A 21,856-nucleotide genomic window follows, 5' to 3' on the forward strand; every position below is an offset into this window, starting at 1 on the left:
GTAATAAAAAATGAAGCTTGACTGAGCATGACTGTAATGCTCACACAAATCTCTTCTCGGTTCAAAGAAGGTAAACTATCCAATTTGTTAGGAGAAAACTCAACAAAGGCCAGAGCACTGCGTGTTCCTCTCACATAAATCATGTGCATGAGCAGAGGACACATATCAATGACTTGGCCTGCAGACTGTGCTGGGTACAGTTGAGCGTCTATGATATGCTCTGTAAATGGTGGACAAAAGAACAACTCTGCGAAAGTATCTGATGTTGTTGATGGTACAGGTGACGTAAGACGACTAGTAAAGGCTAGTTTTATACACTTGGTACTTTTTGAATGGCCTACTACTTGATTTTTGAAACCTTACAGTATACATGCCTTCTGTGTACTACAGCAGACATACACAGAAGAACAGTTTAGTGGTATCTGAAGGATTACACTACTTTTGTTGGAGCTCTGCACCCTAGCAAATGGATTTGAAGTTTTGAAATAAATATGAAATGAAAGGGATGGGGCGTTTAATAGCCATGGTCGATGTGTATAATTCCTCCTACACTGATATTTACACACAAACCTCTCTCTCCCTGATGCCTTATCTCGGATTACATACCTTATTTCCCTGATAGAAAAAAGGGGACTAAATCAGCAAGGTGTTCTGACCGACTTTAGTTTTTACTACTCATAATACAAAACGTATTTTGATTTAAGCTATTGGCTCGTCCTAAGTATTTCCGTTTGCACCGGGTTGTGGGGTGCCTTTAGCAAACCTACATTGAAAGTCACTGCCAGAGTACACACCTTGGCTGCCACATAAACTCTGTCGTAGTCTGGTCCACACCCTGTCCTTGCTGCATAAAGCCTGTTTTGTGAGATGTTGAGGGCGGGAGTATTCACGACAGCAAGTACTGAATATACGTCCTAAATGGGAAACTGCATTCAATGCCAGGACGGAAAGGATATGCACCGTTATTTTCTGATATCGACTGACGAAAAAAACATTTAGAAGTGAAAATCAATGGGATTAATCTGAATTGGATTCTAATTCAAGTTTGTTCCTCGGTTCAGTGAAATTCAGGTCTACTGGAGGAAAAGGTAATATAAATCTCGCTAAACTTTCTGAAGTGAATAGCACCGTTGAAACTGCGCTGGCTGGCTGTGCAGGATTTTTTAAAGCTGATTCCTCACTTAACGGACATAAATTAAATTGAAATGTCACTGTCCGTTCGAAAGTAATGTCCTAGTAGTCCTAGCAAGTTTTCACAACAACCAAAAATCAGATTGACAGATGCCAGCGGGTTTGAGCCAGTCTGTAAGAGTGAATTGATTTTGCCCACGATCATGACATTGTCTACGTGTGGCGAAGTGGGTGTAGTGTAATTGGCCATTGGCATTTAAAATCTGAATGTCAGTCACCTCTGAGTTATGCCATAAAAATCATTATGTTATCCTTTGTAGAATATCTTCCAAAGAGGGACAAACTAATCAGATCTTGAAAAGGAAAAGTGTTTTAAGTAGTGCAGATTTGTGAAGTTTTAAGAAGCAACATTAAAAATCGTGGTATCACCTTCTGGCTGTTCTCATCATGACACATTACTGATATTGTAGTGAAGTGTGTAGTTTAGAAGCACAAACCTATGTTATCATAATGCTGAACACCTACAGAAGTATTGCATATAGATACAGCAGTCTCTCTCTCTCTCTCTCTCTCTCTCTCTCTCTTTGAGGAATCCTTTGTAGAATCCAGAATTTTGAAAGTCATCCTTGATGCTGGAGTTGTGGTTGAAGCTAAATCAACAGGATGGTGGGATTTTTTTTGGCATACCTTCCTTTTCCCACAACTACTTGTATCATCCCTCCCTTGACACAATCCACAAAACCCCCCTTCACTCTTCTCCTGGGCCTGCATCGTGTCACATCCCCTCAGCTCACTCGAGGGAAACGCATTGTTTCTCCTGGGAGAGAAGATTAGCGTGTGGCCTTCCCAGCACACATGTGACTGAGACAGCCCTCACTTCTTTTTTTCTGCCAGTGCAGTTTTTGATGTGGGGCTTATTGCAGCAGCCAATTGGCTTTTGTATTTTCTCACCCACATACTGGTCAGGGTGGCCCACTCACACCACCATGTCCAGCCCTCTAAAAACGTCCCCTTTATGACTCACCGGCACAGCTCTTGTTGAAGGGTGTCATTAAACAAAAAATATGTGCTTTCGTTGGGTTTGATTGTGCTCATGTCTCTATTGTCATTGTGCAGTAGAAAGCAGATCCCCCCTCTGTAATTACGGGATGTGTCTGTTTGTCCTGGCTGGATTCTAGGGTCTTGTTTGCACTGTCTTGGGCTCAGGGCCAGTGACTCTGGAGATTACACTATTGGATCGACAGCCCCCCAAACACAAACACTGAGATGGCCCCACAGGCTAAAGATAATGGAACTACATTACTTCAGCTCAGGGGGGAAAATCTACAAACTGTTATAAAAGTAATGTCAAGTAAAGGACAAGTGAGTAACAAGAATTGGGAATTTGACCAGCTATCACTTAATGCTGTTACTATTTTGGGTAATTTGGGTAATGCCACTTTTCATCTAAAATGTATAGAAATTATGAAATTATATGACCTTTTACACAAGGACAGGTGTGTATCCACCCCAACCGACTGTTTACTTTGGTATTCTAGGAAAGGTCAACCTGACCAGGCCCTCTGGCAATGTCACATTCCTTTCTAAAGATCCATTGGATGATGAACTATTTCGTGGTACACAAGCTGGGCTCTTTCTCAGAATGGGCAAGTTGGTTCATGATGCTCTTTTGGTGTCTGGGCAACTTAAAAGAGCTTGGAGAACACACCTACATAAAGTGTTTGGGTGTGTGCGTGTGGTCGGCTGTGCTTCTTGTTGTCCGTGTATGTGAGTGTTTGTGTGTGGGTATGTGTGTGTATTTTTCGGAAAACTTCACAGACTTCTTCATCAGTGTTTTCTTTGATCTCTTACAGGACCTCTGCATGTCCCTGTGCCACAACCTGATCCTCTTTCCTCTCCTCCCACTCAGAAGTCTCACAGCACAGCCTGCCGTGAGGGATGAATGACGTAAGTGACGGGGGGGGGGGAACTGGGGAAAGGCTTCCAGAATCTGAGAGTTGAAAGTTCTGTTTGTTTTGAAGTTTGAGTCATCGTATTTATTGGAAATTGTGTGTAATGGTGTCGAAGGAAGAGAGTATATCTGACATGAACATGTAGTTTCAGAGGGCTTCTGTGTTGACATACGTTGGTGTATTTGTATATTCCTGTGTTCAAGTTCCTCGTGAGCTGTGTGTCGCTGTTTTGTTTAGATTAACGAAGACTCTTTTTTCAGGTAAATGAATCAAGCTTTCAAAAAGTTGACAGGTAGTTTCAACAAGTAAACATCAGTAAATTATTCTCAGGTCTTGACTGAGAGTGTGACGTTTAGAGTTTCCTTAACACATTAGATCTTTGACTCTGTATACAGCGGACGTCTGTCAAGGTTACATGGAAATAGTCAGCCCAGTAAAGTCCAAACTCTTTGATGGAAAATTCCAATAACTGTAACGCTTTTATAGTTTTTCTTTCTTTCATTTACTCAGTTACTCCCTCTCACTGCCCACACAGACATGAAGTCATTGGCTTGAGCAATGCTGCAGTTAGTATTTACAGATGACTGGCTTAGACTGCAAAAGGTCGGCAAATGGCTGTCTGGCAGCCCTCCTCTGCCATCCATGCCCGCAGGCATAAATGTGCATGCTTTTAATCCCAGATGGCGGACGAATCTTCTAGCAGGTCTGTAGGTCATTTGGGTTATTATGACCATACCTGTTCTTAAGAACATTTTGTATGAAACATTAAAGACTACTTTAAAATCTACGACAACTAAACCCTTAATGTTTTAGTCTAGCTCTCCGGGAAGAGTACCATCACTGGCATAATGGCTTTGGAAGATCTCAGCCACTGTATTGAATGGCCAATGGCTCTTACCAGCTTTGTTTGCTTTGGAGCATTTCTAGGCCAGCCACTACCTCCATTCCTCAGAAAAATGTAGTGGTTGGGAAATAGTGTATAGTATATACTACTGTGCATTGTGCAACTCCACTCTGCTCTGGATCCTCAGGGTCGCTCAGTCGCAGCCACCCTTCTAAGGCGATATCGTGTCGGCATGACGGAGACAGAGAGCCCTCCCTCCGCCAACGCTGCCCCGACTAGTCAGCCGTCAGGAGATAGCACAGACGCCCAGCGGGAGGCAGATGCCTCCTTCCCCTTGTCCTCTCTAGATGAGCTGTTTGAGAGCGAGGAGGGGAGCTCGCCACCCATGCAGGACTCCTCCGCCAAGCCCGGGCAGCAGGGCGACAGCAAGCAGAACCTGCGGAACAAGTTCCAGGGGGCCTTCAAGAAGGGCATCTCCAACCCCATGGACCTCCTGGAGTCCACCATCTATGACTCCCAAGTGGCCCCTGGGTCTAAGAAAGCGCCCATGGACTCACTCTTCGACTATGGGACGTGCCGGGAAACAAACAACCAGAAACGCAGACGGAAGAAGCTGCCACGGGGGTAAGATGAGCAATGTCTGACTTTCTATTGTCAGCGACACAAATTTGAATCTATCGGTTAAGAAGAATTTGCATGTGAAGGGTTAGTGAATCACCCATTAAGATCACTTCATGGGTATAGGGGTGATATACCCTGCAGTATATACTGTTAGTAGGCTGTAGTGTAGAGAGCTGGTCAGTAGGACCTTGAGACGAAACACAGAAGCCTTGTTGTTGTGCTCACTGAGCTGCCGTTGAGGTAATATTTAAGTTATGGGCTGTTCTTGGCTTCCCTGAGTCTGCTGCACACAGTGGGGTATTATAGACCATTAGGGAGAGTCTTCCATTCGGTATTAGCTGTGCCTTTTTTTGGCTTGGACATCACCCGTCTATCTGCAAACGTCCGGACTTTGCTGCTAAGGCCAATAAGAAATGGTGACATATTGACTCAAAGGGACTTAAGGCAATTTAATTAAAGCTCATTATGAAATTAAGTATGCTTGTGATTAGCTTTAAACAGTTTTACTTTCTCCACAGCTCTGAAATACCTCACCTCACCTCATTTGATATTTTCTGTTTAGTTATATTAAAAACACAACATACAGTCTGTCATTGTATTTTCATGAAAAATAAAGAATATCTCCTGGTCCTGAGATGTGTTATGCATAAAAGCAGAAATATCTATGAATTCCATACAAGTTGCTCTACCAGCTTTGATCTGATGAGACACACAGTAGCAGGGGTCCTGAGTTGAGTCTCTTAGCTTTGGGCCCGTCTGTTTTCACAGGAAGGCCGAGATGTCTTGCGACGAGGATCCCACAGCCGACCAGCCGAAGGTGGTAAAGATCTTCAACCGGTCGCTTCTATTCGATGCAGTGTCGCGAGCTGAGCCCGAGGCTCTGGACGGCCTCCTCGAGTACCTGCAGAGTCGTGACAAGAGGCTGACCGATGAGGATTTTAGAGGTGAGGCCAGTGCGGGAAGGAAGGAGGACTTCATATTTCTGTTGGTTTACACATGCAGGCCAGTCAGGATTCACAAGTCACTGTGGGCAGGAAAGGTCAACAAGCGAGTAGGGGTGTTTGTTTAGATAATGAGGCTTCTGTGTGCAGATGTGTTTGAAAGAGGCTTGGTCTCTCAGACATACACACAAGCACACACTGAGGGATTGAGAGGGGGGTATATGCCGGGTAAAAAAAAGTGACAGAGAAAGAGGAAGAGAGCAGGAGAAAGAAAAAAGAGCAAACGAGATGGTGTCATCTCCAAAGATAAAAAGTATCTATAAAAATAGATTTTGAAAGCTGAAGAGGAGAGTCTGTCACCATTGTAAAAGCACAGCAAACTTCGAGTGCCAAAAACACAGTGCAATGCCAGATGGGAACGGAACCCTTCCACCCAGTGTTGATTCAGCAGCTCATTTGATAAATCACGTTGTAACACATTGTGTCTGGGGTTATGCAATTTCTTTATACTTTATCACTTTTTGGCAGGAAGTCGTTACCAAAATAGCTGGAACCACCCTCAGCTGTCACTGCCACATGAGTTATATCGCATGCTTTTAATCACAAGCGGATGCTCCCGAAAACAAGCAACATCTGAGTCTTTCCACTTTCTGTTGGATAGATAACATTTTTTGCATGCTGTGGTAACCGTATAATGTCTGATTGTGGAAGGATGGATATAAACCATGCAGTCAATTCAGCAGACAAAATTGATCATATACCAATATCTTGCCTGGCGCAAGATGTCTTCAAGTTTTTACAATTGGAGTTTTGGCATATTAAAAATAACATATTGTGGACTAACACTTCCAACAGATATGCTACTAGCCAAAATACACCATGTGGTTTTGTTAACAAATTACTTTATTTACCATCCAGCTTTATGAAACTCTTTATTGTAACTCTTATACAGTTGTGTCCTTTACAGGCAAATGTTGTTTTTGGCCCCCTGGAGTAAAACAGAGGAAACTGGATTGATGTCAGAGCATTGTCCTAGCAAAGGCGGGCCTGTTTCCTGTAGGCCATGCCTGAGCATTCTGGAGCATCTAGCACAGCCCAGCCAGAAATCACAGCAAACTGTCCTAAATGGAAAGAGGAGCTTGACAGGCATTTCGAAGATTGTCTCAGCCTGAATGTAAATAGAGAGAAGACGGAGACAAAGACAAAGAGAAAGAGAGAGAGTGAGAGAGAGAAAGAGAGACTAAGAGAGATTGTGTTTGCCGTCTCTCAGGCTATATTTAACCCACTTCTCCAGCTCCCCAAACACTGTGACTTTGACCCCTTGCTAAAAATCGGTGGTCTTTCAAACCTTACATTTCCCATACAGCTGAAACCCACTGCTTTAGATGAATGCACCATTCCGTGCACCATTCTGTCAACCTCATAATTGACACCTGAAACCATTGACAATTCACATAATGAATTCACATAAAGCCTTTTCTTTCTGTAACTCAACCTCTCTTGTTTCCTTTTCATTCCAGAACCTTCGACGGGAAAGACGTGCCTTCCCAAAGCCCTGTTGAATCTATACAGCGGTCGAAATGACACCATTCCTCTGCTGGTTGATATAGCGGAGCAGACGGGGAATCTGCGCGAGTTCATTAACACACCGTTCAGAGATGTTTACTACCGAGGTGAGGCCTCTTGCCTCTTATGGGCCCCACTGGTTGTGACAACACAGGGACACAGTTGCCTGGGGGCGCAACAGGTCTTTCACAGTGTGGTTGGCCGTCACAAAAGAACCATCCAGTTAAAGTGGTTGATGGAATGAATCGAGTTCCAGGGGTTGGTCTTGCGCCCCTCTGAGGAGCAATGCCGTTTTAAACTCAAAAGCAAACCTGTGTGTGGTACATTTGTGTATGTATACAGCTTCCTCACAGACATGTGTTTACAATGGGTCAGTCACAGTATATATTGTGTAGGTTACCATATAGCTGTGCTTGTGGAAGGGCTTGTAAGGTCTGACAGTGTTACTGAAAAGGCAAACAGGGGAGACCCTCACTCACTCAGCTTTACAATGTGTGGACATGTTGTTTTTGAAAACTGCTGATAATGTCCAGCATCCTGCCATGACAACTAACAGTGTAAAAGTCAAACTTGTAGATACAGATGTTACAAAGACTAAACTGTGATGGAAACTGTACTTCCCAGGCCGTATGCGGCATAGGTTTGTATTTGTCCACTTAAATTCACTCAGCTACTGTTTCTAACTCTTTTATTGCCCAGAGGATCAACTTTTTTGAGGCGGACCTGCTTTAAATGTCACTGGTGAATTTAAAGTGAAGCAGACTTTTTTAATTTCTCCGTTAGTTAGTGAATAGTGATATTTTTTATGTGGAGAGATCAGTGTGTGGTATGACTGTGTTCTGAAGCAACCCTTTCACTGTGCTACCAGGCCAGACAGCGTTGCACATTGCCATCGAGAGGCGCTGTAAGAAGTATGTGGAGCTTCTGGTGGAGAAGGGGGTAGACATGCATGCCCAGGCCAGGGGACGCTTCTTCCAGCCCAAAGATGAGGGGGGATATTTCTACTTCGGTGAGTCTCCACTTTGCTTATGCCACACTCAGCACAAGCCTGTAGTTTTATAGCCCTACATGCTGTGGGTTAGATCCCCCTTTTTTATGATGAACTGCTACTATGTAATAGTGTCATTATGTAAAATTACGTCATTGTGGTAACTGTGTCATACACCAGTGGAGGAAAAAAGCTCTCTGCTGTGTGTTTTTGAAGTTGTGGCTTTATTGACTTCATTCATGAAACAGTCTTAAAGCTTGGCGTACAGGCTAGTCCAGAGCATCAGATTACCTCCTTCATTAGAGGTACCACATTTTTTTTTATATAAGTTTTAAATAGAATTTTCCATATTATAAGATCATATGAAAACAATTGACTCCATGTCATGATGTGAATTATATTTATAATAGTTAATGACAAATTTGAAGAACAATGAGAGATTTATTTGCCGTAGGAACAGGAAATGCTGGAGAACTGTAGAAAGTTGAGTGAAGTGCCTCCGTTGCCATGGTAAAGTCAGGTGATAGTCTTTAAGAGCTCGCCCTCTGCCAGCCCCGGTTGGTAGTGAATGTGAATGACCACAGACAGTTGAAGTATTCATGAAACGGTTCAACCCAGCCCAGCTAAGCAGGAGGCGTCTGTGGTTGCAGGCTAGGGCAGGGCGGGATAATCAAAACATCAAAAAAAGGACATGAAGTCACAAATAAAACAGGTTTAGATGGACGTGGTAGGGGTGAACAAGGAGTTCCTTTAGTGGGCTCACTAAACAGACCAACGGCTTTTGATTCCAGCTGAATGGGCCTCATGTTTGTTGACCTGGCTGAGGTCTTCTTGGGCTTCCAGACGTTTGGGGGGGAACTGCTTTGACCCCTCGTTGCCCTCTACTGGCAGGAAGGAGGAATTAGACAAATAATAACTACTGACTGCATGAATGTATTTGACAATGGTGTAACACATGGATGGATTGTTTATATATCTTACTGAATTGTTCACCCCCATGCATCAGAATAGAAATCTTTGAAATTGACAGAATCAATGAAGACAAGCTGGTAAGAAAGATGGAGGCAGAGCGAAGGAAAAGAGAGAGGGAGAATGGATGCATTTCTATCTGTGCTGGAGAGCTCCCACAGACAGGCTTATGTGGAACCTCACATCATTGGAACTCAGATAGCCTCTAGCCCTGACCGGGGCCCGAATCAAATTGCAGATTTGCATCAGTTCCAATGGTGTCAGGGCTGCTTGACTGGGGCCCGTCTCCCACACTTATACGGTACGGCTCCCTGAGAGTGATGTGAGCGAGCGTCAGAACCTAGCAGTGTGAGTCTGGTTAACGTGCTTTAGCAATCACGCTAATGCCTCAGAGCACTCATGCAAATCAGCAGAGAGAGAGAGAGACGTGCGGCGGGGGGCAATCTGTCCCCCAGTGTTAGGCCTCTCAGCTGCTAGCTAATGGCATATTGCTTAAAGATGCAGTCCATGATTCTAATCCAATACACCTTTTGTCAAATTCAGTGAACTGCTCCTCACAGTCCTCTAGCCATCTGTTCTGGAAGAAAGCTAAAAAAAAACGTTGGTGCTGGTACACTGTCCTGGCTCTGTAAATGGGAAACAAAGTGATTTGAACCGACCCATTAACAATTACAGCCAGTCAACGCATTGCTTCAGAAGCATGGATGGGAGTAATTAGATTGGCTGTTATGATTAAATATCAACAACGTTTCGCCAGAATTGTAAACTGTACCTTGAAGGCAGACAGCTTGACCTGGTTGGTGGCTTTCTTTTACTCAGCCTGGAGAACACATATTAGGCATGAGTTACTGAGGCAACAGGGTCATGTCATCGGACGTATGTTGAAGTTGGATGTTTGTGTGTGTGTGTGTGTGTGTGTGTGTATGTCTAGAATGCATTCCAAGCAAGGGTGTCAAAAGCTGCCTGGTTTATAGAGTCTTCATGGTGAGTGGTTGTGGTGTGAAAGCCAGCAGTAGAAGCTTCATCTTTGAGGCATTTACCCGTGACCAATTGACAGCCCTCCTCACATATTGACATGGGAGAAGTCACTTGACTGCATAAAAGAAACTAACCACTTTTTTGCAGTTTACTGACATAATGTCCAGTTTGTTTTGTGGGTGATTCTAGATGCAACCGAAGTACACCTGAGATTGCAGTTGTAATAGAGGATGTCTCTGTTTCTCCCTAATGTTTCCTGTTTCTCTTGTTCCTCTTCACACTGTTCAGGTGAGCTACCCTTGTCTCTGGCCGCCTGCACCAACCAGCCGGACATGGTGCACTACCTGACTGAGAACCCGCAGAAGAAGGCCGACCTGCGGCGGCAGGACTCCCGGGGAAACACGGTGCTCCATGCCCTGGTGCACATCGCCGACAACACGCGCGACAACACGCGCTTCGTCACCAAGATGTATGACGTGCTGCTCATCAAGAGCGTCAAGCTCTACCCCGACAGCAACCTGGAGATGATCCCCAACAACGACGGCATGTCCCCGCTCATGATGGCCGCCAAGCTAGGCAAGATCGGGGTGAGAGACCGAATGTAAAAATGTGAGAGAGTGGCTCTTGAGATGGTGGGTTCTTTTTTCATGGGGCTCGAAATCTGAAAGCACCATTCCTTCACACAGTTCCTTTGCGTTAATTATCATTAGATTGGACATAATTCTTTGTTTTTGGCTTGAACCCTGATGTCCCCTCTCTGGACTCCAGGTGTTCCAACACATCATCCGCAGGGAGATCAAAGACGAGGAGGCACGGCACCTCTCCCGGAAGTTCAAGGACTGGGCCTATGGGCCGGTTTACTCCTCCCTCTATGACCTCTCCTCTCTGGACACATGCGGTGAGGAGGTCTCTGTACTGGAGATCCTGGTCTACAACAGCCGCATAGAGGTAGGTGTGTGTGTGTGTGTGTGTGTGTGTGCGTGTGTGCGTGCGTGCGTGCGTGCGTGCGTGCGTGCGTGCGTGCGTGCGTGTGCGCTCTCTTCCAATTGTTATTCCACTTCAGGGTTTATTTAAGGGTTTAAGATGAAAGCTGTCTATAACTGTCTGCCTTGAACAACCTCACATGGTCACGAAGAAAAGGCATTGCCCATGTTGTTATAGAAGAGAGAGAGAGAGAGAGGCAGAGAGCAAGAAAGAAAGGATGTGTCACTTTCACCTTTTCATGCTGCCCGTCAAGCTCGCGGCCGTTTCTCTCTGTTTTTCTCCGTCTTTATATCTTCATTTTTATGTATCCTCTAGTCTCTCCCACTCCCCCATCCTGGCATTTATAAAATGCAGTGGTGCGCTCGCGGCTATAACATGGTGGTTCTCTGGGGCCCCAATCACTGGTCACAGAAGGACAGGATTAAACAATGAATGTAAAAGAATATTCCAGCCGCAGGCTATTATGCCCGCGTTGCCTGTAGAGGCATACACTTGAGGAATAATAGCTACCACTCTTACCCTTTTAGGGGATGAGCAATATAAGCGAAAAAAAGGAAGATTCGCTACCAGATGAACTCGTTGGAGAGTCCCTTAAAAGCTCATGCATAAAGAACAGTATCCCCTTCGACTGCCCACACACAGATTTTCTGGTAATGCAACCTCAAGGCTTGTTAGTCCATACAAATGACACGAGGAGACAAAGAAAAGTCAGGTTTAGATAAATGCCTGAGGCACAAAGGAAACCATGTATTCACTTCAAAGGGTTGGACTCAATACAGACCTCATGCAGTAGCTACAATAGCCCTTTTTGAACATCACAGCTCTATAGCCCTACTACACACAGTAACATGCCATGCCATTAGGCAGAAAGCTTCAGTCACACAGAGAGAGTCTCTCTAAATAAGGGGGTCTACTCCATTGAAATGCCATCAGGATTGCTGTCACTGTGAGCCCTCAGGTGTGTCGGATGAGGCCTCTGCGCGGGGCAAGACACAAGATTCATGAGTAACGGACAGTCTATAAATATACTACACTTCAACCTGTTAGTGAAAATCAGCAAAAGGAGTACAAAGAAACAGAAAATACCCATAATTCCTTACTGTTTGGGCTCTTTCAGCAGAACCGTCATGAGATGTTGGCCGTGGAGCCCATCAACGAGCTGCTCAGGGCCAAGTGGCAGAAGTTTGGTGCCGTCACCTTCTACATTAATGTCATCTCCTACCTCTTCACCATGATTGTCTTCACTCTGGTGGCCTATTACCGCCCACTAGAGGGACAGGTGTGTGTGTGTGTGTTTATGTTTCTGTTTATATATGTGCTGTATGCTGTGAGCAATGTGTAGACTGTATTATAGCTGCCTAAATATAAGCATTTAAAAATGCAATATTTGTTCATTCTTGACTACCATTCCGTATTATTAAGAGATTTGTGAATGCAGATTTTGTGAAGCAGTATTTAGCCTTTCTAAGGTTTATATAGTTCTTACCAAGAAAAACACGTGTTTGTGTGTGTGGACATGCATGCCGAGTCCGTTTGTGTGTGGATATACCGCATGTGTGTCAGTGTTGAGTTGAACTTCTGTGTGTGTCACCAGCCTCCATACCCTTATGTCACCAGCGCAGACCATCTGCGACTGGCAGGAGAGATCATTACAGTGGGCTCCGGAGTGTTCTTCTTCCTCAGCAATGTGCGTGAAAAAGACTGGCAAGACACACACACACACACACACACACTAAGCTAAGCTATACCGAAAAATATCATGCCAAAACTGTGTTTTCATTAAAAGTCACTTGGCAATTACACATTATAGCTACTAGCCTATCTCATTATTCTGTCAATGCTTGCTAGAAATGTGCTTATTAAGCTCTGGTCTTAGCTTAACTTTCAGGAATTTTTTATGTACATCCTGCTGTCCTCTAAAGCCTGCTAAATATGCTAAAGTCTTCCTCTCCATCCTTTTAGATTAAGGACCTCTTTCTGAAGAAGTGCCCGGGGGTTAACTCGTTATTTATTGATGGATCCTTTCAGCTACTCTAGTAAGGCTAACACTCTACTTTTCCTCTTCTCATCTTCTCTCTCTCTCTCTCTCCCTTCCTCTCTCTCTCTCTCTGCTTCTCTTCTCTTCCCCCCTCTCCCTCCCTCTCTCTCCTTTTTCCGTCTCCCGCTGCATCCTTCCGCATCTTTCCCTCCGGCTAATTTCTCACCCTTTTAATTGAGCTGTCTAATTAATTCTACAACCTCTTCTCTGGCGTGTTTTGTAGTTTACATCTCCTTTAATAAAAGCCCCACAATCCAAACAGAGAGAGAATGGGGGGAAACACACAGAACGCTGTTTATGCTAATCTGAGTTGCTAAACTGACAAGGCCTGGAGCGCCATAGTCAAGTAAAAAGGGGTAAGGATAAAAAGAATGCTGCACTGCTTCCGTATGAGGACAGATCGTCTGCTGCTCAGAAGCCCACGGCTGCAGTTGAGTGAGGTGTTCCTGAGACCCCGACATGTCTCTTGTCTTTTTTCCCAGCTTCATCTATTCCGTGCTGGTGCTGGTGGCTGCCGCGCTCTACCTGTCTGGGGTCGAGTCCTATGTGACGGTCATGGTGTTCGCTCTGGTGCTGGGCTGGACGAACATGCTCTACTTCACGCGAGGTCTCAAACTCACCGGCACCTACAGCATCATGATCCAGAAGGTAACGTAACTGCTCGGGAGACGTCGTGTGGTAACCACTCTGATATCCTGTATAGCAAACGGCAGAGCAAATGGATGGTAGTCGGCAAGTTTGCAGCTGGCTCAAGTGGGCGCAGCACAAATGCTAAGAGAATATTTTTCCTCTCTTCGTCCATTCTGAATGATTCAGAGAAGCTTTCACACCAAAGCCACAAAGGCTCACTCACTGTCTAGCCACTCTCTCTCATTGTCCCCATATTTTTCCTCTCACAGATCCTCTTCAAAGACCTGTTCAGATTCCTGCTGGTGTACGTGCTCTTCATGGTTGGATACGCCTCAGGTACAGCACACTTTGATCCGACTGTAGACTTACCCCACATCCATGGAGAACCTCGCCTCTGTGATGATATATACTTAAGAAACACTCAATGCTTCACAGTCCAGCGCAATTCAATTCAATTCGATTTATTTCAGTTGGGTGCTCTTCAGTTCATTTAATTTCAGTGCAGTTCAGTTTTATTTGAATATTGGCAGATAGAAGAATAGTGAAGAATACTTCAAGCAAGCATGTGATGACATGGGTAAACCCATGGGAAGAACTGGTAACATTATCTCCCTCTCTGGTAACGTTTTTTCCGTCTCTACCCTCTACCAGCCCTGGTGTCACTCCTGACCGCGTGTCCCCCTCCTGGGTCCGACTGTCCTGGGGATGAAGGCTGCCCCACATACCCGAAATGCCGCGACACAGACACCTTCAGCAACTTCCTGCTGGACCTGTTCAAGCTGACCATTGGCATCGGTGAGATGGAGATGATCCAGAGTGCCAAGTACCCCGTGGCCTTCCTCATCCTGCTGGTCACCTACATCATCCTCACCTTCGTCCTTCTACTCAACATGTTGATCGCTCTCATGGGGGAGACGGTGGGACAGGTGTCCAAGGAGAGCAAGAAGATCTGGAAGCTGCAAGTGAGAACCAAAGACAGAGGCTGGGATGGACTGAGCAGTGATCCACTCAATATCACCGTGTCCTCACTGCCTTATTATAATTCCTCAGTAATATTACATAATTAGCAGTAGTGAAAAAGCCCTGAGGCTGAGTTAGATATAACTGTCAGTATAATTTTATGTCATTGTGTTCATCATCTTTATTATCTTTGACACGTTTCAACTGAAATGGTGGTCTGTTCAATCTTATTGGGTACTCTGTTCATTTTAGTAATGTCTGTGGGTTTTATTGAAACTTAACAGTGGGCTACAACCATCCTGGATATCGAACGCTCCTTCCCTGTGTGCTTACGCAAGTCTTTCCGAGTGGGGGAGATGGTGACTGTTGGCAAGAACTGGGATGGAACCCCCGACAAGCGCTGGTGTTTCAGGTAGGAAGGGTTTCTGTGCAACACACAGGTTTAAATACTATCTTTTTCACGGGAAGTGAACGTCTCCTTTTGAAAATTTGTTTAGGGTGGATGAGGTCAGGTGGTCACACTGGAATCAGAACTTGGGAATCATAAACGAGGACCCAGGCCAGAAGGAGCTCAACCAGGACTACGGTATTCAGCAGACTGTTCGAGGACTGAGGAGAGGTGAGGCTCCAAAACCGCCCCTTTCTTCGGTGGGCTTCCGCTTGGCTGGAATAGTGTATGGTTCAGTCGGAGCTTTTGTTTGTTTCCCATTTACAGACCCAGGATTGTACAGACACACTGTAGTGTTTTTAAGTGCACTCACAGAACAGACAGAAAGAGGACTTCGAGAAGCAATTAGCTGAATTTGACAAAAAAAAGTGTATTGGATTGGAATCAGGGACCTTTAATTAAACTAAAATGTCGATTTTCTGACAAACGTGAACCGGGTCACACCACCTCCACCACTCCACACACACATGCACATACTCACGCATACATGTACATACCGCACACCCTCACTTTTGCACCCCTCCTAAACACACGCATATGCACATATGTATTCTGGAGTTTCTAACTCCAGAAAGATTGCACAATGTAAAGCTACATAAAGTCTTAAAAAACAACTGGCTGTCCAGACATCTGCGAAAGACACCCACCTTGCACCCTGCAGACCACACACAAGCAGAGCCACATTCCCATAATATATACTAACACTCAAAACCACTCTGACCTGATCTCCCACCCTGCTCCCTATTAGATCGCTGGTCCACCGTGGTGCCCAGGGTGGTGGAGCTGAACAAGGCTCCTCGGTCACCTCGGGACCTGGTGCTGGAGATGGAGCCCCTCTCCCGCCACCGCTTAGAGAGCTAGGGCCACACAGGGGCCTGACTGGGGCCTCTGGAGACTTCTGGACATCTGCTGCTAACACCCACTCCAGCCCAGCCCAGCCAAGCTCAGCGCGGTCAGTTACACCTGCAAGCAGCTTGGGGCTGTCACCTCAACAGTGCTGCTGGCGACTATCGAGTACTTGTCATGTTCTTTAGAGGGAGCTGGAATCGAATTGGAATCGAAATTAAAACAGTAGGCCTATGTTGGGGGAAATGTCATTTTAGTTATACACAGGAAAAGATGTTAAAGTCCTTGTGCTATTGGTTGGGGACTTCCTACAATGGCCAAACCTCTCATTATCCCATGCAAGTACACATACCCAACAACCTAACCTAAGTATTATAACACAACAGGGTACACTACAATCATCATATCGATACTTCAAAGATACATATCGATACAGCAAAGACGCCTTCGTGAGCATTTCACAGGGATTATCAAGTGGGCACCTTCCTTCGTCTGTATTTTGTTGAACACCTCCAGAAAGGCTCAACAGTGGTCTCTGGTGTCACAGACTCACCCCCCTCCATACTCACGATGGGTTAGGACACATGTCAATAACACCTCAAGATACACCCATGTATTACTTAGAGACAACAACCATGACCGAATGCCAGTCGAACCGGGTTCTTCAGCTATACTTAGGTCCATTTTCTGGTGGCTCTAAGTATGCCATCTTCAACTATACTTATGGCCCGTAAATTAAGCTCACTCTAAGTATGGCCCCTTCACTTATACCCATGCCCCCATTGATGCAGGCTGTTAGTATGGTAAAATCCAGAAACATTATTGAACCTGACATATATGTTTATTTTCTTGAATGCTGCTTTTGTAAATCATAAACCTTTATAACTGACAGCTCAGTTTGAATGAATGCAGTGATATGCAGTGGAAAAGAATTGACTGCACCAGGCAAAAGGGGGTGTCTGAAAGGTATGCACCAATTACCCTCCATTTACTGATTTTGCTGTCAGCAGCAACATAACTGAAAGAGCGCTTCAGATTGGAGAAATCTACAGTCACGTTTGCAATGATGTTTACTACTCCTACTCCTTCAAACCATTGAGTGCCCTTGACAATGTTTCTCTAAACATCATGTGCAGGTATGCGATGCTACCGAGAGAAAAGTTTAATTTCCCTTTATGGCGTTGTTCATAGCACCATGATATGACTAAGACAGTCATGGTTTTATAAGAACGAAAAAATAAAGCAACCGCCAGCAGGTCCTTGCGGAATGAAGCATGGTGGCTTGGGGAACCACACGATGCTACATCAACAGCAGTGGCAACTGCAGACTCGGTAGTTAGCCTACCACATCCTGCAACGATATAACACTGTCTCAAGATAGCCCGAGCAGCGGAGGTAGCGCCCCAGAGATAAAGGTGCTGGAACCTGTCAGGCTTTGCAAAACACTTCCTCACTTTCACCCATGGCAGAAAGTTCGCGTGAGACGTTGAAGCTCAGAAGAGCGTTGTGGTCTCAGGTCTGTACAGATCATCGCTCCGAACCGCTCTTCGTTTTGCCATACTGTCCTCTGTGTGAACTCAGGGATTTCTTTAAGACATCAAACAAAAGCGTTCCTTTAAATCCAAAATCAACTGTCATGAGAATGCTGAATCTGTATTAGAGTATACATTTAATTATTTCTATTTATCTCACTGCCAAATTAACATTTCTGAAGGCTGAGGACAATTGTATATTTAATAAAATCCCTCCACATGAAGCCATACAATGTATGTATGAATGTTAATGTAAATGTAGGCCTTAGGAGTCAATTAAATATATATGACATATTAAGGTGTTTTTGGATATACTATGAGTTGAACAGCATTGTGTGCATCTGCAGAGAACAGCATACTGTCAGGTTATCATATTTAAAACTCTTATTTAATTACTTCACGTTCGTTTTGATCTCCATGACACTGGCTGACTTCTTGCTGTCCCATCTTTAGGTAGCCTCACCATTAGGCTCTCCGAATAGTCATGCCTTGTTGAGATATCAAAACAAAATATTAGAATTATTTTAAATATTTACTTTTCATTTCTCTTTATTTTAAAAGGACATAGTTTGGTCTCAGAAATGTTTTTAAACCAAGATGTATATAAATGATATATTGTTTTATCAATTATGTTCAGTATTAAAGGGGAGACTTCGTGCTGATTATGGCCAGTGCTACTGTAACGTATCAAGAGAATGCCTTTCTGTAATGCCAAAAGATCTATTCGAGAGTTTTGGTGCGTAAGCAATAGATTCCATTTGGTATCCACATCCAACAAGGTTTTTTATGCTTTCCAGAACCTCTCTTCTCTGGACTGGATGGACTTTTCAAGATTTTTCAAATCTGTTTTATAATTTTATTTTGTATTTTCTTAATAAATTCTAAACAGACTGTTGTCCAGCTGCATATTCTGTCTGTCTCATTGTTCTTGTGCGTACAGAGCAAAGGTCCCAGAGGTCTTACTAGCAAACTGGTTGTAGTGCCCACGCAGTCCATCAGATGGCAGTAGACTCACAAGATCGCGTCACTTCGAAGAAAGACTAAGTAAAGAGCACATTAATTACCATCCAATTATCATACGAAATTAAAAACGAGGATATTAATAATGTGCCCTTTCTGAGTTTGCTTTCCTTATGAATGATTTTTCTCTTCACCCCAAACAGCTATGAACACATTTAGGGACGTTTAATTTTAATATTTGGCTTCATAATCGTGTTAGAATCTTTAATTTTATGCTGTGTCTCTGTTTCATTTATTAACTGAAATAATGTATTTTCTAGCACATTGCTAGTACGATATATTTCTTTCTGTGCTGTCATTGCCAACTCAATAATGTCTAACTGGGTAGATATGTCAAGTGTAACACATTTTTAGGATGGCATTTTATGATCAGCACTCTGAGGTCCTTCAACTTATATTTGAAATTTAATTGCATTTTGTTCATTTAACTTTTGTGGCTCACTGAGCCTGTGTGGATTATGCCCTGAGTTCACTATGTGTAAGCACACCTTGAGGTTTAGTGACAAACCTGGGTAAATTAACTTAGAGTAAGTGGTAAACCTCCTAATAGAAGTGAACTTACTTTAAGTTAATTTACCCAGTTTGTCACTAAACCACGTACTTGGAATATCCTCTAGGACAGTTTCCTCACCAGATGACACAACCTAATTTAAAGCAAAACACCGCCCACCCCCCGCCCCCTCACCTCAAGCCTGCAGAGTGCTCGTTTAGCCTCCCACTCCTCCCTTTGTTCCCTTCACCATCTCTCTATCTTTATCTCTCTCTCTGTTTGGTTGGGTTGAAAAGTCCAGGCCTCATCACTACGGTGACATAATTACTTTAGGACCCCCAGCCGTGAAGCATTTACTGTAGCTGCTGGCCAAGACCTCACCTCTTTCCATTCCCCTCCCCTCCCTCTCTCCATCCCTCCGTCTCTCCCGGAGGGGCCTTCTCTGTTGAAGGACGTGTGGAATCTTCAGCCACCTCACCCTGAAGGCTAATCCTCTTTGCCCCAACTTTAACTGGGCCATTAATCCCGTAGGTTTATCTAAGCACTGAGCACCTAGCGCTGCTGACAAGCCTGCCTGCCCTCCTCTCATTCCCTCCCTCTCTCTCTCTCTCTCTCTCTCTCTCTCTGTCACTCTCTCTCTCTCTTTCTCTCTCTCTCTCTCTGTCCTTCCTTCTCTCCCTCTCACTCTTTCTCTCTATCTGAGCAGAGTCTTAAGTAGGACGAGACTGGGGCCAGCGAGTGTCACTGTCAGCAACTCTGCAACCACAACACCTCCACAGGAAACGTAAGCTGCTCAGCTCTCTCAACACAGTCACACACACACACACACACACACACACACACACACACACACACACACACACACACACATGCATTCACAGACACGCTTTCCTTGCCAGAGCACTTGCCACTCGAATTCGGCCTGCAAGAGAGATAGAGAGATGTATATTGAGAGAGAGAGTGAGAGGGAAAGAGTGATGGAGAGCGAGAGATGGAGAGCAACTGCAGGGTGCAGGCAGGCCACTCACTAAAGCTACAGCGGGGCACATGTGGGCTGTTTCCACTGTTTAACAGCCTGGCTCTAACTGCCTGTTGTTTGGAATGTATGTTTGTGGTGTTTGGGTAAAAAAAAAAAGACAAAGAAAGACAAGAGAAAAAAGTTCTGTTGTGAATATCTGCCATGCCTCCGCACAGATGGTCCCTTTGCCTGACCGCTAGCACCATATGAAGCCAACAGTCGAGTGCCCTTTTGTCCTCCTCAAGCTCACTAAATCACTGTTTATGCACACGCCAAGGGCTTAGGCTGGCCGTTGCCAAGGTGACAAGAGACCCAGGAACTGTTGTAATATACACAGTGTGTGTTGAGATATATTTGAAGCCAAAAAGTGGCTGGGAATAGATGATAATGACATAAAATAAGGGGAAATTGCAGCCTCTGTGTGTGTGTGTGTGTGTGTGTGTGTGTGTGTGTGTGTGTGTGTGTGTGTGTGTGTGTGTGTGTGTGTGTGTGTGTTTGTGTGTGCTGTTAGTGTACGTTGTTTTTTTTAAATATATTTTTTTTAAACATCTTTTCCCATTATCCATACAGTTTCCAAAGCGGCAAAAACATGAAGTGGACATCGGTAATTTACCTGGCCAAATAGCCTTGTATTTTTGGTAGCCTAAATTGACTGGAAGCTGGTAAACTGAGGGAAGACATTAAGCTGGGGGAGTGGGAAGAAGCCATTTTAGAATTAGCTGCTTTATGAGATAGAAGTGGATGAGAGTATATGGACGAGGATTTTGTGGTCTGTGTCTGTGGCTTGGAGAATATGGCCTAGTGTTTCATAGCACGGCACAGATCAGTGTTTTAGAAGTTTCCCTCTTTCAGAACTAAGAGCTGAACATCATCTTATTCATCCTGATTGTTCCACTTCCCGTTCCACTTTTTAAAAGAGTGCAAAAAGACAGCAAGTCGTTAAAAACATAGGTCAGTGTATTTTCTTTCTCAAGTAAAATTTCATCTTTTCACACTAAAATGCAGACCTTCTATTTATATAATACCCTACTTCTAAAATTGGGCAGAATCTGTTGGGAACTGAATATGTTATGGAAATGGCCAGAGAGATGTCATAGTCCTGGGTTTTTTTTGTAACCTGAAGGCTGAGTTTAGATAACCAAAGGTTAGTTCACTCGCTCTCAGTCAGGCTTGTTTATCTTCCACCCTTGTTAGTTCAGACATACCCTTTGGCCGGAGCAATGTGCGCCCCCTTTTCAAGGCAGACGCTTGAATCATTTTCAGAGGCCCTGGTGAAATACTCTTCGGAGGTGTGACATTTGGAAGTGAGTCATGCTAGCAAGGGATGAGTGCATCGGGACGACACCAGAAGGGCAAAAGGGACACACGCTCACATGAAGGCGCACACACACTCAGATACACATGGACACACGGATAAAGACATGCAAGTGCATTCAAACACAAACACACAAAAGCAAATACACACACATGCAAATATGCCCAGTCACCCATAAAACAATGTGCACACAACATATCAGTAAATGACAATACTGAGCAATACTGAGCAATGCATCCTTTCTGACTATTTCCGACTCAGTTTCTTTCTTTCAGTCTGTCTGTCTGTCTGTATTTCTTTCTTTCTTGCTCTCTCTCTCTCTCTCTCTCTCTCTCTCTCTCACACACACACACACACACACACACACACATACACACACACACAGAGACACATACACACAAAGAGAGACACAGACACACTCTCACACAGCCCTGAGTTTGACGCGAGGTGGAAGATATATGACTCAGAAAATGGGGATTTTATATATTTAAAGGACGACCTTGTAGCCTTGCAGCTTGAATTTTGCATATGTCCAGAACCCTCATACACACACACACACACACACACACACTCACACGCACACAC

At 44.4% G+C, this 21,856-nt stretch overlaps 1 protein-coding gene across 3 annotated transcripts; it reads left to right on the forward strand.

Moving 5' to 3' along the window:
* The first annotated feature begins 108 nt into the window (after positions 1-108).
* On the forward strand, positions 109-18,334 carry trpv4 (transient receptor potential cation channel, subfamily V, member 4). Of its 3 annotated transcripts, none has more exons than XM_031570495.2 (17): positions 109-1,088; positions 2,985-3,786; positions 4,115-4,551; positions 5,317-5,492; positions 7,010-7,162; positions 7,924-8,064; positions 10,279-10,577; positions 10,759-10,938; positions 12,092-12,253; positions 12,569-12,661; positions 12,937-13,010; positions 13,495-13,660; positions 13,912-13,978; positions 14,294-14,604; positions 14,887-15,014; positions 15,100-15,221; positions 15,799-18,334. In XM_031570495.2, the coding sequence occupies exons 3-17, from the start codon at positions 4,160-4,162 to the stop codon at positions 15,909-15,911; spliced, it is 2,577 nt and encodes an 858-aa protein (XP_031426355.1). In that variant the 5' UTR covers positions 109-1,088; positions 2,985-3,786; positions 4,115-4,159; the 3' UTR covers positions 15,912-18,334. The 3 variants fall into 3 exon arrangements, with proteins under 3 accessions (XP_031426355.1, XP_031426354.1, XP_012686007.2); XM_031570494.2 differs by having other exon boundaries at positions 2,985-3,078; XM_012830553.3 differs by having other exon boundaries at positions 2,985-3,078; positions 12,095-12,253.
* The last annotated feature ends 3,522 nt before the right edge of the window (positions 18,335-21,856 follow it).

This window comes from Clupea harengus, chromosome 7, assembly GCF_900700415.2.
Source record: "Clupea harengus chromosome 7, Ch_v2.0.2, whole genome shotgun sequence".
In the NCBI taxonomy this organism is placed as follows: Eukaryota; Metazoa; Chordata; class Actinopteri; order Clupeiformes; family Clupeidae; genus Clupea; species Clupea harengus.

Coding starts and splice junctions, on each gene's coding strand:
- trpv4 (XM_031570494.2), top strand. Junction 13,661..13,911: donor ACAGCATCATGATCCAGAAG/GTAACGTAACTG, acceptor TTCCTCTCACAG/ATCCTCTTCAAAGACCTGTT. Junction 15,015..15,099: donor GACAAGCGCTGGTGTTTCAG/GTAGGAAGGGTT, acceptor AAATTTGTTTAG/GGTGGATGAGGTCAGGTGGT.